The sequence below is a fragment of the Paramisgurnus dabryanus genome, chromosome 13, assembly GCF_030506205.2.
Source record: "Paramisgurnus dabryanus chromosome 13, PD_genome_1.1, whole genome shotgun sequence".
Taxonomy (NCBI): Eukaryota; Metazoa; Chordata; class Actinopteri; order Cypriniformes; family Cobitidae; genus Paramisgurnus; species Paramisgurnus dabryanus.
This window is the reverse complement of record NC_133349.1, coordinates 9044282-9062052: the sequence shown is the minus strand read 5'-3', so window position 1 is coordinate 9062052 and position 17771 is coordinate 9044282. Positions and strand designations below refer to the sequence as shown.

The window sequence follows — 17771 nt, the reverse complement described above, 5'->3', positions numbered from 1 at the left end:
AATGTGTGTTTTTTCTATTAATGTAAAGAAAATGCCGTGTGTAATGTGGGTCTTGAGGGCTGGCAGGTCTTTGTTTATTCTGGCATCATGGGTGTCATTTATGCTGTAATTTAATCACAGTACCACATTACAATGAAAGAGGTTCACTTAAGAATAATAAAAGTTGGATAACTCGACCATCTAATCTATATCTCACAAATCATGATAAGTCTACTAATCCTTGTAAAAGTGTGGGTATAAACCAATGTAGATTTCTAACTAACACTTTGTGCCTCTTTCGAAAGATTTTGGGGTAGTGGTGGGTTTTCTTGGCTGTTATAAAATCAAAAATTAAAATAAATGTCTAGTCCCCTACTGAAAAATCCAGCTAAGACCAGCATAAGCTGGTGAGCTGGTCCAAGATGGTCTCCCAGCTTGGTTTTAGCTGGTATTGCTGTTATAGCAAGCTGGTCCAGCTGTGTTTTGGTCACTTTTTAAGGTGGTCTAGCTGGAAGACCAGCTGTTCCACCATCTTGACCAGCTTTGCCAAGCTGTGAGGACCAGCTTAACTACTGCCACCTTAAACCAGCTACCATCTTATGTTGTATTTTTCAGTAGGGCTCGTTATCACAAACATCATATTAAAGGATGTTTTAATCTAAATAAGAAGTTATTTATTCTTGGCTTACACGTAAACACATTCACATCCCGGATGTGACGTAGTTTGCATACACAGAACGTTTAAGCGGGAGGTTTATGACAAGTTGCTAAATGTGTGTCGCTTTCACGTCAAAAACATCTTTAATACAAATCCAAGACATTTATCTTTTGTATGAGCAGTGTCTACTACCACCCTTATTGCATGACATGTGTTCACAATTGACAAATAAATGTATTTCTGCGGATATTGTTTCGCGGTCGGGTTTATTCTTTAGAAATGTTTGATAAATATTATTACGCGTTCACGTGTTTACACTAAATGACCAAAACAAGCCGTGAAACGGTCGCGTTTGTCCTGTCAGAATTGGTTCACTCTTCTCTCGTGGGTTTGTTTACAAGACCACGTTGTTTCTCCTTGAATAACGCTGATTGGCCAGAGCCTTCGAAAGCCCCGCCTATGCCATGCTGTCAAACTAGGAACTGTTTCCGAAGAGTCAAAAACTCTTTGTAAACTCAATAAATCTATTATTTAACACACAGGCATGCTAGCATATGGTGCATAAGGTCCTTGAGCCCCGGATTTGTTTAACCGGGAAATCAGGAAAGCGCTCTTTTTTAAATATTTAAACCATAAGCCTACGCGGCAATGAGACTGTCTAAAAACACAATGTTTTCTTCATGTTTAGTGGGAGCTATCACCATAGTCGTTTTCTAATCAATGCAGCTCAACGTAGACAGTCCACAAACATGACCCTTTGAACATTTTGAGCCCCAAAACGCAACGCAATAAAATGTTTTGGGTTATTTGTAAAGGCTGAAAGAAGCGCCACGCATGCGCAGTGGTCACAGGCGGCTGGACTTTATAAAGCTTGGCGCCAGCTATTCATTCATTTGCACTGAACACTGCGGTAAGGACACTTCTTGATTCCGCTTTTGAACTTAAATTGTTAATTTTTAGACTTTAGTGCTACATATGTGTGTAACAACTATGTTTTATTAGTCAGTCACTGTTGCTTTATTGTGCCTTTCGTTTTACACTGAAGTCTGTTGCCATTTTAGCCAGCCGGCTACGACTAAGGAAGACCCCATTTAAACTCTTTAAAATAAGCTTTTTTGGAAAGATTGATTACCTGGGACTTGCATTTAATGTTTATTGAAAAGGTGAATGGTCAGAATTTTAGGTAATTTTTACTTTGCCGGATGGGATGTAGCTGAAACTTAGCCAGTTTTGCTAGGCGCCAGATTAGATCTTTGTATGTACGTGGACGACTCTCTCCAAACTGCTCTTGGAAATGGGGAAAATAATCATTTCTAGCGAAATTGTTGACTGCATTCTAAAGTTTAACAGTGTCCCAAGCTATATTTGACGTTAAATTTGTGTTAAACTAGCGTTTTGTGCGATTAAATGGGTGTTTTGTGGGGGAAGCTTAGTCTCCCGCTTCATGTAAATTGGCGCGGACTGTCCTTTCATGTAACCTACACAACTGGATCATGTATTTCTGGTTTAACTAAAATAACACTGTATTATAATGCTGTTTATTTAGTAGTATTTGCATTTCCGTTAATGCCCTTAGATTTATTAATATAAGCGTTTAATTTGAGTTATATTGGTTACGATATATTTCTGGTCTTGCATACACTTCCCCCCAGACAAATAACGTTGGGTCGAAGTTTAACCTTGTTTTATTGTAAGCTTTTCTCTTAAAATGCTTTCAATAAAGCAACTTTTTCTTTAATACTGCTTTTGATTGACATCATGCTTATATCATTGATTGTAGTCAAGTCGGTGTTTATTGTAAAAAACGTTATGCATTAGTTGCAGTAAAAAATATTAAACTTCTTGTTTCTCGTTTACAGGATAAAAGCCTCAAGTCTTGTTAAGAAAATGTCAAAACGCAGGTAAGAATTATATCAGAATCTCAACGTGTTCATGATTTCCGATAGCTTTGCATAAACTATAATGAAATTCTTTATTCATTTTTTGTGTAGTGGTCGTAATACATTACAAGAAAGAAATGGAAACAAACCAGAACAAAACAACAAAGCTCAGAGGAAAAGAAAAGCCGAGGTAAGTCACAGTATTTCAAGAACTTTATTTTCTGTACAGTTTACGTTAAATGTTAGTTAACATCAGAATATTATTTTTAGCAGTGCAATAGAAGAATACCATCAGCAGCTAAGAAACAGCACTATGAAATTCAGGTAAGTTTATTTATTAATCTTATATAAATTATTTATTTATCTTATATAAAGTTACTGAATTTAGAGCCTACTCTGACTATCTGATGAATATCTCTTGTCGTAAACGTACCAATCAACAGCAGAGTTTGTTATTAGCAGTGTTGTGTTTATTATGCAGTAGTTCACGCATGCGCGGTAATGGTGTCAGTGGGTTAATCAGCGCGCGCATGAACCTCCCGCGGTTATTTCCTTTATCCACCAGCCCGCGAAAATCTCTATATGCTGTACTCAACTGACTAGAAAATTGTATTTGGTAACGTTATTAATGTTAACTTTATAATATTACTGTGTTTTATGACTAAAATAATTTACTACAAGATCAGAAAGATGGATAAAAGATGAATGTACTCACTGAAGAGAAACGCTTACACAGACAGTGTACAGTACACATAACATATGATACTATATATTTACATATTTTTATCATCTCTGAGGGAACATTATGCTGAGTGGTATATGAAAGATTATATTAATGGTTAAATGTTATATGTGTGTAAGGACGTTCTTAATTTAGTGATCTTTTATATTTAAATGAATGCACTTGGGAGATGCTTATCTATACATTTTTAGTATACGCTTAAGAAAATTACATAAAAGCGATCACTGGGATGGTACCCTTTTAAAAAGTCCTAATATCAACATTTGACGTACTAATAATGCGCTCTTTAGGTAGAAAGGTGTACTGTTGTCAAACCCATGACCTTTGCACTGCTACCGTAATGCACTACCAGTAGAGCTACAGGAGCACACTTTTGTATGAATGATTATTCAGCATGAGTCGTATTGATGAATGCAATCCTTTAGTAAAAATGTTTTTTTTCCTCTCTCTTTTCTAGAACCTGTGTTCTGGTGATATCAGTCCCAGTGTCTTAATCGAAACGCCTCAAAAGGAACCTCAGGAGACCAGTAACCCTTCTGGTTTTAAGCGATTCCAGTTTAAAAACCTCTTTGTTAAACCCTCTCCACTGCCAAACCTAAGGTAGGAACCAATCACAGTATTCTGTACTACCCCAGCTAACACCCAACGTCCTAGTTATGTAATTTATTGATCATTTTTGGTAATTTCATGACTTACCAGCATGCAACGCAACTGTTACGCCCTAGAGAGGTAATTGAATACCATTACAGTACCAAATCACTACGTCGCCAGTACGATCTCCTAACGTCGAGAGATAACCAAGTACGTTCCAGTTACGTAATGCATTCGTACTATTTTGGTAATTTCATTACTTACTGGCAACGTAACCATTACTACATTACAATTATATAAACATTCATTTAATTTTCTATTTAAGTTAGTTTGTTAAAACTTTTCAGTCTCAAAGTTTCCCTTAAATAAGTCAAAATAGAATAGATGTTTAACCACCTTATGAGCTGCTTTTTATATGGGGACACAAAAAACAGCACATGCCTCCAGCCTTACCAAACTTACAAACACAAAACTTTTAATCCATTACGTTGTCACGACGTGCCCACGACAGGCAAAGTTACGTCAAGGCGACGAATCCAGGAATTTCACTTTTCCGGTCGCCATGAAGTTTGGTCATCATATTACATTGACGTTACGTAACAGTTAATGTATTTGTGTTAGCTGGGACACCTACTTCTGTCATATCCTGAGAGTAGATGTTTTACCTTTTAGTGCATGACTTCAGCTTTATAATGACTCATATATGCTTTTATCTTAACAGTTGGGCCAGTTCAGATGATGTGTGGATAAAGATGCTGAACAAAGAGCTGAAGTACGTACACGACAAGGGCTTCATCCAGCAACATCCAGGCCTGCAGCCCAAAATGAGGTCCATATTGCTGGACTGGCTCATGGAGGTCAGTGTGCCATGCCTGGCTTTACTTTAAGGTGATATAGGGGCAGGGTTTAGACTAATCCAGTACTAGGCCTTAGTTAAAAAGTAGTTTTTACAAACATGCCTCACAAAAACTATATTGGTGTGTATCACGAGACAAAACGGTGGTACTGATATATGGTAAGATATGCAAGATGTTTTTAAGGCAGCTCAAACATGCATATTAGTCTGGGACTATGATAAGCCATGACCGGGAAATCACCGCTTATTGAATAAACCATCAACACTGGCTGTATGCAGAGCTGATGTGATGTACATGATGAATAAAGCATAGGTATTATCGATTTTCACAGCTGATTTTATGATGTCTGCTTTGTTTAGGTCAGTGAAGTTTACACGCTCCACCGGGAGACATTTTACTTGGCTCAGGACATCTTTGATCGCTACATGCTGACCCAGAACAACACCGGCAAGGATCAACTACAGCTCATTGGCATAACATCACTCTTCATTGCCTCAAAGATGGAGGTACTTAAGCTCTTTATGACTTCATTAAAGGAATAGTCCATTTTATTTAAAAAAATCCGGATAATTTACTCACCACCATGTCATCTAAAATGTTGATGTCTTTCTTTGTTCAGTCGAGAAGAAATTATGTTTTTTGAAGAAAACATTGCAGGATTTTTCTCATTTTAATGGACTTTAATAGAGCCCAACATTTAATACTTAACTCCACACATAACAGTTTTTTTCAACGGGGTTTCAAAGGACTATAAACGATCCCAAACGAGGCATAAGGGTCTTATCTAGCAAAACAATTGTCATTTTTGGCAAGAAAAATAAAAAATATGCACTTTTAAACCACAACTTTTTGTCTAGGTCCTTTCCTGCGTGACCTAACGTAAATGCGTAGTGACGTAGAAAGGTCACGTGTTACATATATGAAATGCACATTTGCGGACCATTGTAAACAATAAACTGACACAAATACATTAATTAGTATCATTCGACTTACAACAACGTCGGAATGGTCCTCTTTCTCAACACTTGTAAACACTGGGGCGTAGTTTCGCGTTCGTCCTCTGTGACCTCTTGATGTCATGATGTATTGCGTGAGGTCACGCTGGTGCATCATGACCGGATCTAGACGAGAAGTTGTGGTTTAAAAGTGCATATTTTTAATTTTTCTTGTCAAAAATGACAATCGTTTCGCTAGATAAGACCCTTATGCCTCGTTTGGGTTCGTTTATAGTCCTTTGAAACTCCGTTGAAAGTGTTGAGTTAAGTATTAAATGTTGGGCTCTATTAAAGTCCATTAAAATGAGAAAAATCCTGCAATGTTATCATTAAAAAACATAATTTCTCCTCGACTGAACAAAGAAAGATATCAACATTTTGGATGACATTGTGGTGAGTAAATTATCTGGATTTTTCTTTTAAGAAGATGGAATATTCCTTTAAGCTTGTTTAGCTGTTTATATAAATGTATTAGTGACGATATTGTTGTTAAAGAGCAAGAAAAACAAGTGCATGTTTGTGACAAAACGTCTTTTAATTTCAACAGGAAATTTATCCTCCAAAGCTCCAAGAGTTCGCTTACGTGACTGACGGCGCCTGCAACGAGGAGGAGATTCTCACAAAAGAGCTCGTCATATTGAAGGCATTAAAATGGGACCTCTGTCCTGAGACAGTCACCTCATGGTTGAAGCTCTACGCTCAAGTTTACTCCCTGCAGGACGATGCCAATTTCCTCATTCCTCAGTTCTCTCAGGAAACCTACATTCAGATCACACAGGTGAATCTTCGTCGGCTGATGATTAATAGATTTGGGAAGAGAGTTGTTTGTTAGCTCTTGGCATTCTCCTAACCGTTGAATTTTTCTCATTACAGTTGTTGGATCTCTGCATTTTGGACATTAATGCTTTGGACTACCAGTATGGAGTTTTAGCTGCTTCAGCGTTTTGTCACTTTACCTCATTTGAAACCGTCAATAAAATTGCAGGTAAGTGTCATTGGCCTTCAGTTTCTGTCAGAGTTGTAGTCAAGTCCGAGTCCACATCCAGTTTTATCTGGACTCGCTCTTGACTCAGAGTCAAAACCAAAGATCAAGTGTCAATAGGGTGGCCATTTGTGCCAGTTCCGCCAGACACGTCCCGAACAGGATTTCGGGTGCGTTTTCCGGAACTCGCGTTGCTCGACCGCATACATCATCAAGGCTTTGATATTTCAGTTAAAATACATTAGAAAATTAAGATTTATTTCTTTTAAGAAATATAAAATAATTGTAGTTTCATTCTTACCTTAAAATGTAGCGGTTGCTATTCTGAAATTGAACCAAAAATATTAAACCTTTATGACGTATGCGGTCGACCAACACGTCTTCCGGAGAACGCACCCGAAAACCTGTTTGGGAAGCACGAATGGCCACCCTATGTGTCGAGTCCGACTCATCTTCAACACTGGTTTCTGTTCAGTCTTTAAAGGTGAACAAAAATGAAAGCTGGTTCATTTAATAACTAATATTTTTTTCTTTCTCACCAGGGTTAACATGGGACAGTATATCAAGCTGTGTTGGGTGGATGAGTCCATTTGTGAGGACGGTACGCGAGTGGCCCACACCACAGTTGAAGGACTTCAAAAAAGTGACAACAGAAGACCGGCACAACATACAGACCCATGTAGACTACCTAGCCATGCTGGTGAGTTTTTTCTGTCATGCATTTATGACCCTGCCTGGACCACACAACCAGTCTCAGGGGTACATTTGTAGCAATAGCTATACATTGTATGGGTAAAGTTGAGAAAATTTCTTAATTTTTTTCTAAAAAAACAAATTGGCAAAAAGTAATTAGGATATTATGGAAAGATCATGTCACATGAAGATTTGTAAATATCCTACAGTAAATATCAAAACTTTAATCTTTGTGAGTGGATGTAGTTGCTTGGGATTTAATTTGGAGAACTTTAAAGGCGATTTTCTCAATTTAAAAATAATATTTTTGCACCTTTAGATTCCAGACTTTTAAGTAGTTAAATCTCAGCCAAATATTGTCCTATCTTAACAAACCCAAGATTATTTATTCAACTTTCAGATGATGCATAAGTCTCAAATTTTTTTTACCCTTTTGACTGGTTTTGTGGTTCAGGGTCACATTTGATATTTCTACAGTAGAGTTTAATTGAGATTTAAATACTTAACCCTTTATTTGCTTTTCAGAGTGAAGCGCATGAACGGGAAAAGGACAGTTTGGATCGAATGTCTCCAATGGCTGTAGGGGGATTATTAACCCCACCTAAAAGCACAGAGAAGCCTAATGCCTGATGGGTTACAAGGAAGAACGTTCTGGAGCCAATCTACATATAAAGGCTATTGCATCTCAAAGACGTTTCACCACAGACCCCCTCGTCCAAGACACCAAAAGAGACCAACGGCCGTGTGCGGTACTTCTATACTTTTCCACGGCCGGGTATTGTAAAGTTGATTTTGGGAGTCGTATGTGAGAAAACGACATACGAGAAGCTGATAAGCTGTAGGCCATAGACATTCCAGACATGTGAAATTAAGGAAGAATCCTGGTTTCTCAAAGCAGTATTTGAAGTACTCAAAGTGCCTGCCATCGAAGAATGGAGAAAAATCCATTTATTAATCTTAAGTAAGGAAAACGTAACGTTGTTAGACTTGAAGCATACATATATCTGGCAACGTTGCCAGTTAAAAGGTCGTCTGCTGCTCCTTCAAAGAACAAATGTTACAGTTTATGTTGTGTAAATATGATTTAATTTTATGTGTTGTGAAACTGTTCTGCCATTAACTTGGTGCTTGGTCAAACATGTGCTTGTTGTACAGGAAAACCTTGTATGTCAAGCATAGTCGGTTATGGCAAATGTTTGCTTTTTTTAAAGATGTATTGTTTGAGTCGTTCCCACGCATCTTTATTTTCATGTGATGGAAGACATTCCTGAAAGACTTGACTATTTCACCCCCTTTGGAAGTTTAACCAAACTAAACATTTGCGAGCAAAATTTGCCTATTTATTTTTACTATAGGTAGTAGATTTTAGATGACTTGTAATATTTGAATTGCAATTCCTCAATGCCAAAGGCATATTTAATAAATTTGAGGTGCTTGGTATTTATGAATTTAATGCATTTTTGTGTAGCATTGCTTGATTTAAATTTTTACACCTGGATTTGAGAGCCGGTGTTTGTAAACATTGTTTGAATAAGAACACTGTAAAATATAAATTGTACATAAGATGTATATGTATGCATACGAATAGCAATGTCCTGACTGTGAAATTAAAAAAGAAATGTTCATATCTGACATTTTCACGTTTGTTATTGAGTATTCTGATGTAGGATCACATCTTAGTCCATGTCTTTTTCTGAGGTCAAACTAGATTTTGACCTTGAAGCCAAAAAAGGTTTATAAATGTTATAACATTAGATGAAAGATATCTTCGCTCTGAACTGGAAAATCACATTTTAGTTTACTAACCGGTCTCAATTATATTGATGGACTTCAAGACGCTTGTGTCTATTTATATATATTTGGCATAGTGCCAAATTTACCACATTTTTACCCACAGCCTGCCATTTTAAGCAATGCATAACGCATGCAATCTATGATGGTGGAGGAAGTGGTTTGCCTTTTGTTATAGTGAGATGGACCTAAACTGAAACCACACCATGAATTGCAAATTGGACTGATGATGGTGGCGAGGTGTCGGCCTGACGCCTGAAACTCCAAGCAAAGCAAGCAGAGTTGTTTCTCTGCACACCTTCAGATAAATGAAAGAGAGGGAAGTGAGAAACACAAACCTGTTTTGATATATAACACAACAGGACAGTTTAACGCACTTAATAAAAACTTACTTCACTTATTTTTGGGAATTAAAGTTAGAACTATACATCTCAATAGAGATAGTTACTCAGAAAGGCCGTTTAGATTTTAATCCAACGGCTAGCCTGGCTCTGTATGGAGGTGTCTACCAGACATGCGACTGACGCATAGACCATAGCCTCATTACAATGCCCCTGTTGTTTGAGTTATTGTTGGGTAGTTCTGGGCGCGAACGCCCCTCTTTAATACCTCCTCCCCCTGCACAAACCCCCCAAAGAAAAAGCACTCCAAACTCAACTACTTTTTTGTGTGTGCCTTTAGGTTTAATGATGTGTCCCACATACCATTGCGTGATGATGGCTTGGAGAACTTCGTAACAGATGAAGGGGCCCATGCACAAGTTTTCAATGTTTTTTTTCTAAACCAAACAGATTAATGAAGTGAGTTTTCAAAAAACATCAAGAAAACATTTTTAGATCATATAAATATCATCAATTACATCACATAAACCTATTGCAGTTTAAGCCAACCCACAAGTTTTCCCCAAACGTCTTAATATTTGGTATGGAGCTGAAAATAAGAGCTAGAGTATTTCTTAGAAATTTTTTAGCAAATCATTTGATTTTCTGTGTTAGATTATTGTTTAAACAGATATACACTAGTCAACACTTGAAGTGGATCAAAAAAGTTGTCCTAAATTTTAACTTTTGAGCCACTTCAAAGGTTGACTAAATATAGCTTTTATTTTAGATTAATCACTGCAAAAAAAGACTCTTACTTAGTAGGTTTGTATTGTTTTCAGTAGAAATACCTAAAAATTCTTAAATTAAGATGCTTTTTCTTGATGAGCAAAACGACCTAAGAAAATAAGTCTAGTTTATAGAAAAAAATACAATTTAAGTAAATTTAAACTTAAAACAAGCAAAAAATATCTGCCAATGGGGTAAGAAAAAAAATCTAAAAAATAAGATTTTTCCTTAAAAACGTAATTTAAGCAAAATTTTTCTCACCCCATTGGCAGATTAATTTTATTTGTTTGAAGCACAAATCACTTAAATTGCATGTTTTTTGTCTAAAAACACGACCTAATTTTGTTCAAGAAAATACATCTTGATTTTAAGAATGTTTAGATATTTCTACTGAAAACAAGACAAACATACTAAGTAAGAAAGTCATTTTTTTGCAGTGATATCCATTTTTCTATTAAATAATTTTTTCTCAGTATTTTTGTCTTGTTTTCAGTACAAATATCTTAAAAATTCTTAAAGGGTTCATATTATGTGCTTTTTTACTCCACAGATAATTTACAACAACATGTTAAAATTACAAATTTGTAGGCCTGAGCAAAAGTGTGCCGTTTTTGGGTGTGACATTTAAAATGCAAATGAACGAATGAAGTGCAAAGACTGATCACAATGATGGTGGTTTGTTGTAATTGAAACTCAGTTGTGCTGTCAAGTATTTTTTCCTTCTTTCTTTCTCTCTGCACTAAATGGCAGTGCCGTGGTTGGATAGTGCAGATAAAGGGGGCGTATTATTGTAATCCGCCTTGCTACCTACCTCACAAAACAGGCGAAATCTGAACGACCTAATTTTTCACATCCTTGCAGAAAGTGGTTTACCCAAACTAAGTTACTGGGTTGATCTTTATCACATTTTCTAGGTTAATAGAAGCACTGGGGAATTATAGCACTTAAACATGGAAAAAGTCAGATTTTCACGCTATGACCCCTTCCTAAATCAAGAGTAAAATAGAAAAATAAATATAATATAAAAAGTAAGAGAAAATAATTTCGTTTTTTAGACAAAATATATCTAAAATTTAAGTGAATTTGTGCTTAAAACAAGCAAAAAATTGCCAATTTGGTAAGAATTTTTTTTTTTCAATTTTTCTTCAATTAAATGTTTTTTTTTTGCTTGTTTTAGGCACAAATTCACTTAAAATTTATATCTTTTTGTCTAAAAACTAAACTTATTTTCTTAGGCCATTTTGTGCACAAAAAAGCATTCTTGATTTAAGATTTTTTTGATATTTGTACTGAAAACAAGAAAAAATACTAAGTAAGAAAGCTATTTTTTGTAGTGTGTAGATGACTGCAAAGCTCACACACACACACACATGAAATAAAAGCCACAAATCTCAAATTTGGACCCATTAACCCCCACTTAAACTGATCTAACTGATCTCAAATCAGGGGCCTCATTTATAAAATGCTGCGTAAAAACCATCCTAAAATTTGATCTTATGATCATTTAACAAAAATGCGTACGTGTGATTCATAAACCGAACGTACGCGCAGAAAACGCGCGTACCCCTTTCAAATCTATAAATCAGAAATGAACTTGAACTTGTGCGCGCAGCCGAGCAGTTTCAGATCTCCGCCTTTAAACGATGCATAATTAATGTCAGACATATAAAAAGCGCTTGTCAATGTTTAAACCAAGTTTCAAACAGCAAGAATGGCTTATATTTCCAAAAACCTGCAGCAATCAGACAAGCAAAAGTGCGTAGGTCTGCTCAGACCGGGTGTGCCTCATAAGTCTTGAAAAGTGAAGCCTCTGGCTCTTTGATCGCCCCCTGGTGGCTGGCTGCAGTACAAGTCATAACCCCGCCCCCTCCATTCAAACAAATGGGACTCTGCTCTAAATAAAAAAATTATTTACACTTCCAATAAAAGTTTCCGAAAGATAGTTTTAGTCCTTTTAAGTAGTTGTTATCACATTGATATATGTTCAAGTGTTCATTTTTGTGATAACTTTCATTTTAGCTAGTTATTTGATGCTACAGAAACGGGGCGTGTCGTTAAGATTGGCGTGGTTTAATTGGTCGCGTGAGCGTTTGGGCGGAAGTTTGATACCGCGGCTCCGCCTCTGGCTCCACGGACGATTCCTTCTGCGCATGCCCTGGCTCCAAACTGACGTTTTTACGTAACATGGCGGCGACCGTGGACGGACATTTTTTGCTTCAATTCATTACAATGGAGGGAGGCGACGTCGCGTCGTCCATCTTTTTTTACAGTCTATGGCTCAGACCCTGACGTGGCGCTAAGCAGTTTTCCACGTCAAAGACGGTTTTTATAAATATGGACTTTGCCGTGGATTTTCGCCTACGCACACTTTACGATCAAATCTGTGCGTACGCACGCTTTATAAATGAGGCCCCATATGTGGCATCAAAACCCTCCACAAAAGAGTGAACTTAGACAGACATAAGGAAAGAATTTTGATTTCGATTTTAAACCTTAGAGAGGAGAAGAAGCAACACATAAAAACACAAAAGTTGCTGAAAGAAATATGTAATGCCACTCACCATTAGCATCTTTAGCAACATCATCTCTCCTCCTTAATGAACAACACTGGGTTTTATAATCTGCCTACAAATAAATCAGCTGCTTGTAATAATTACTAAATTGATCTGATTGGTGCAGACTAGAAAAAGAGGCGTGGTTATAGAAGCAATTAGATTTTTTTTCCACTCTGAATCATTCATGAGTGAGAAGAGATTACAGAACTGCAATACAGCAAATCGCCACATGATGGCAGTAAAACAACACAAATATATATCAGAATATGTGCTTTGTTAAAATCATGTTCATACACCAATGCATAATTGTACAAAAATGTTTAAAAATAAAAGAACCACACTCCTGGGATGGCTCAAGGAAACATTTTATTTATTCAAATTCATATACAAAAGGACTATCAGATGTTAGGTCTCTAGAAAAGTATTTATGTACATTATTCACAGGACCTGGCCAAAGGCTATTTTGCCAAAATAATAATCAGCATAAAGCTTTGTGTCGCAATGAGCTCATAATCTTGTTTATAAGCTGCATCAACTGCTCTCAGGTCAGTTGAAACCCAAATTTGTTCCACAACTTAATCATAAATTGTTAAAGATTATAGAGGTAAATACCTCTTAGGACTTTTTTTTTTTTTTTTTACAAAACATAGCCTTCACATTTAACAGACTAATATACTTCATTTCATAACAATAAAAATATATCTATACAGATCTTTTGTAAGTATATTGCCATTTAAAAACTTTATAAGCATTTTTGTGATTGTTTTTGCGCTGACATTTGACATATTTCAAATTTAAAAAACAGTAAAGTCTCAACACGGCCATTTCGATTCAACACAATACATTCATCCGATGTTACCCATGACAAAAACAACAGTGTCAACGTGTTTCAGCACACCATTATTGGCATCACACACCGATGTCTTTCACATTAAAACATGAAAAAAAGGAAAGAAAAACTCCAGAAATGCCTACGCAATGAACATTTATGACAGAACACCGATTTATACCCGAGTATAAATTCAGTTTCACAAAAAATTCAATGCCACTGGAAGGTAATATAACATGTGCACTCTTTGCATGAGCGGGTTTTTGATTTATTGGCACATCAGTCACCTATGAAATCTTAAGGTGTCTTCATAACCCTCTTTTGGCAAATTTATGCTACAGAGGTAAAATTCAGAAGAGGCCATTTATCACCAGTACAGCTGGCTCCATTAAAACCGAAGTGTTTTGGTGTAGATTTACAAAACGTTACGTCCGGATCAGTAAACAGCTCGGAATAATGCTGCAATCCATTCTGATGTCGGACGTGAGTTATTCCTATTTAACATCTCAAACTTCCATATAAGCCTAATGGGTTTCTGTTGCTTGATGAAATAATAAAATGCTACAAATTAAAAGCAAACATTGCAGTTTGCTTTACAGGTGTTCGTTTATTGTATTACTCATCTGTCTTTGCTAACTTTTACTTTATGTTTGCCAATTAATTTGAAAATGTATTTTTTGCTGACTGGTTGTGTCTGGATGAATGCATGGATGAAAATTTTGATTTTGTAAATTGAATGCAATGCAGCATTAGTAACGTGTCTGTCAGTTGTGAAATGTTGGACCTGAACGTATACCATGACAGGACACATAGTGGTTCGCTGGCTTTGTTCCGTGTTTTAAGATCATCTCAGAGCAAAAATAAATATAAGTACATTTAAAAGTTCACTTAATAAATAAAGCAAATTGATTCTCTAAGTCTGGTCTCACCCTTAAAGCTTAATGTACCACAAATAATAATTAACAAACAAATGAAGAGTCCGGTTGTTGCTGTTCCTGGCTCTGACTTTGCACAGTGTCCATGTAGGGGATGGCCAGCTCCGGTCTGCGATAAAGTTCACTCAGACCTTCAAACTTGGTACCCCAGCGTCGTAAGGAGTCGTAGCTGAAGTCCTCCTCCGAGATGGCCGATCCCAGTGAGCTGAGGCTGCCCGCTGTGGAGCCCGTACCCTCGATGCAGTACACGTGATAGGTGTCCAGGGGGAAGGACGCGCTGTCGCTGTCGGCCTCCCAGATGATGCGCGACACGTAGCTCTTGAAGTCCATGGAGCAGTGGGCGGGGCAGTTGTCACTGTGATGGTAGGGTAAGGGGGCTCCGCTCGCGACGTTCCCGCAGGGGTGGACTTCCTCTTGAGAGCCCTGTGAGGATTTGATGAGGGGTGCGGTGGTGCAGGAGGATGATTGAGAGAGACTGGAACACAGCGGCCTCTTCAGCTCTGTGATGTCATAGGCGTTCTAGTAGCACAAAAAGGTGAAAGTTTTAGATTTTTACTTTAAACTTTGGACAATATTTGGTTGAGAGACAACTATTTGAAAATATGGAATCTGAGGCTGCAAAACAAACCGAAATAATGAGAAAATGGCATTTAAAGTCCTTAGCAACACATAATTACTAATGATGAATACATTTTTGATATATTTATGGTAGGAAATGTACAAAATATAATCAAAATGATCTTTACTTAAAAGCGGGTGCATGATTTTTGAAAACACTTTGTAAAAGGGAGATGGGCCGAGTACCAAAACACACTTGAAGCCAATCAGCAGTAAGGGGCGTGTCTACTAACCGACATCGTTGCCTGGGTTGCGTATGTGTGGGGCGGGTCTATCAAAAGAAGGTCCAGAATCTATTGGGGTAGGGGCGTGTTTGTTTAGGTGATTTTAAATGTCAACAATCGCTTTCAGAGATCATGCACCCCGCCTTTAATATTCTAATGTTTTTCCAATATTGCAAAAAATATATTTTTAAATATATTTCAAAATACACAAAAAATGGCCAAAATATATGTTTACAAAAAAATATTTTTCACTGATATATTTTTAGCAATTTTTTGTATATTTTGAAAAATATTTTAAAATTAAATACATTATAAAACGCTAAAAATATATTTAGCCCTTCATATATTTCTATCCAAGGAAATATATTCACGTCGCATTGGAAGAAAAACGTTGTTTATGTTATAAACCTGTAGACAACACATTTGTAAAGAAGGTTAAAATTAGACATAATTTCAACTTCAAAAATATACTTTATAAATTTAACTTGTATTTATACAAGTAAACTAGCATATATTTAAAATATATTTAGGCAAAAAATAAAGTTTTGCCATATGGGATGTAAAATAAGAAATGGATTTGAAATACATTTTGAAATATATGTTGATATATGAAGGTCAAAAACTTTATATATTTCCAAATTCAAAAATCTATTTAATTGTGCATATATTCATTTTGTCCAGAGAATTTTTTTTGCCATATGGGTTGGCATAAAAACCTATAATTTTGACCCATAAAATATATTTTTGGCTATTGCTACAAATATACTCATGCTTCCAGGGTCATGTTTATCACAATAAGAATATAATTTTTTTGTATGGCCACAATATATTAATACTAGTGATGCACCGATGTATGGGTCGCCGATATTTATCGGCCGATTTTTGATGAATTTGAAACCATCGGCATATCGGCAATAGCACGAGAAAGGCAGATACCGATTGTTTATTAATTAACTGCATAAAGAAATCCATTATATGCAAAAAAATGAGTTAATGTTGTTAATAAAATAAATGCTGAATAGCAAAAACCACCTTTGAAGGTTGTCATGCTGTCTTCTTATATTTGTTTTAGCTTAATTTGTGCCTCTCTTATTATGTTGGTCAGTTGAATGTTAATTAGATCAAATCCATGTTCAGTAAAAATAATTTGATGCAGAAATAAACTAGCTAATAGACCAACGGTATAGTTTGTATACAAGTGTTTAATATCGGCATCGGTATCGGCCAGAAGTTGTCTGTTTAAATCGGTATCGCCCCCCCCCCAAAAATTATATCGGTGCATCCCTAATTAATACATCACAATATTTCTTAAAAAAATTACATTTACCTATTTTTACATTTACATGTACCTGTCTCAACACTTCTTCAACCTAACATTCCTGTCAACCAATCATCCACATCTGACTCAACAGATTTCCAAGGGGGCTCAAGATGACTTAAAGTTATTCAAAATAAAACAAAACAAGGTTTATAATAAGCTAAAACAACAACAAAAACAAGATTTTTTGTAATAAATTTACATAAATTTAATTTGGTGGAAATTGAGAGGGGGGCCCTTGAAAATGAAAAAGGTAGAGAACCACTGCCTTAAAGGACTCAATGCTGCCACCTAGAGGAGCATCCCTGAAACATCTACATAGTGATGGAACTCATTCACCTGACCTGAGTCTTGGTGAAAGGAAATCAATATTTTGCCCAGACTGGCCTGTGTTAATGGAATACCTGGTCCTGTTCTCCTCCACCTTCCTCATTGTAGTTGAGAATATTCTCTCGGACGTCCTCCCAACTTTCGTGCTCTGCCGGGATGTGGTAAACGCCACGCTTGCGAAACTTATTCCTACTGCCCTTCTGATTCCAGACGGTCACCGCCACGAGCACAGCTGCAGAGGGAAACAAGACACACAGATAGAGAACATAAATTTTTGGATTTATCTTTATGTCATTTTGTGCATTGTTGTTTTGGTAATAGTAGTGTATTGAGCAGCATGGTCAAAGTTTATCAGCATCCTAACTACAAACATAAATTATTTAACATATATATTTGTGTGGGTGATCACAGCAGTACATTTCTGAGGATGCTACCCATAAAATAATCACAGGTGAGATCTCTTTAGTATCTCAATTATTTCTCCTAGACACACTGCAAAAATTGCAGTAAGCTATTTTTTTCTAGAATTTTTTGTGAATTTAATGTTTAAAAAAAAGTTCAATTTTTTTTTGCTTTCCCCACACTGCAAAAAAAAACAGTAAAAAAGTAGTAAAAATTTTTCTTAAACACTAAATTCAAGAAAAATTAGCTTACCCCATTGGCAGATTTTTTGCTTGTTTTTTTT

The 17771-nt window shown here is 36.4% G+C and overlaps 2 protein-coding genes across 2 annotated transcripts in view; one reads left to right on the top strand and one right to left on the bottom strand.

The window, feature by feature from the left end:
• Positions 1–1473: 1473 nt before the first annotated feature.
• On the top strand, positions 1474–8975 carry ccne2 (cyclin E2). Its single transcript, XM_065239878.2, has 11 exons — positions 1474–1547; positions 2497–2538; positions 2629–2707; positions 2788–2841; positions 3717–3859; positions 4572–4707; positions 5067–5213; positions 6250–6480; positions 6576–6687; positions 7227–7384; positions 7903–8975. The coding sequence occupies exons 2-11, from the start codon at positions 2525–2527 to the stop codon at positions 8005–8007; spliced, it is 1179 nt and encodes a 392-aa protein (XP_065095950.1). The 5' UTR covers positions 1474–1547; positions 2497–2524; the 3' UTR covers positions 8008–8975.
• Positions 8976–13189: 4214 nt separating this feature from the next.
• The window catches only part of LOC135789018 (neural-cadherin), a 144405-nt gene continuing 139823 nt past the window's right edge, over positions 13190–17771 (bottom strand). The window contains exons 32-33 of the mRNA XM_065298585.2: positions 17161–17318; positions 13190–15115 (exon numbers count right to left, since the gene is read on the bottom strand). Of these exons, the coding sequence (XP_065154657.1) occupies positions 14621–15115; positions 17161–17318 (653 nt within the window). The 3' untranslated portion in view covers positions 13190–14620. The remainder of the gene's footprint in view (positions 15116–17160; positions 17319–17771) is intronic.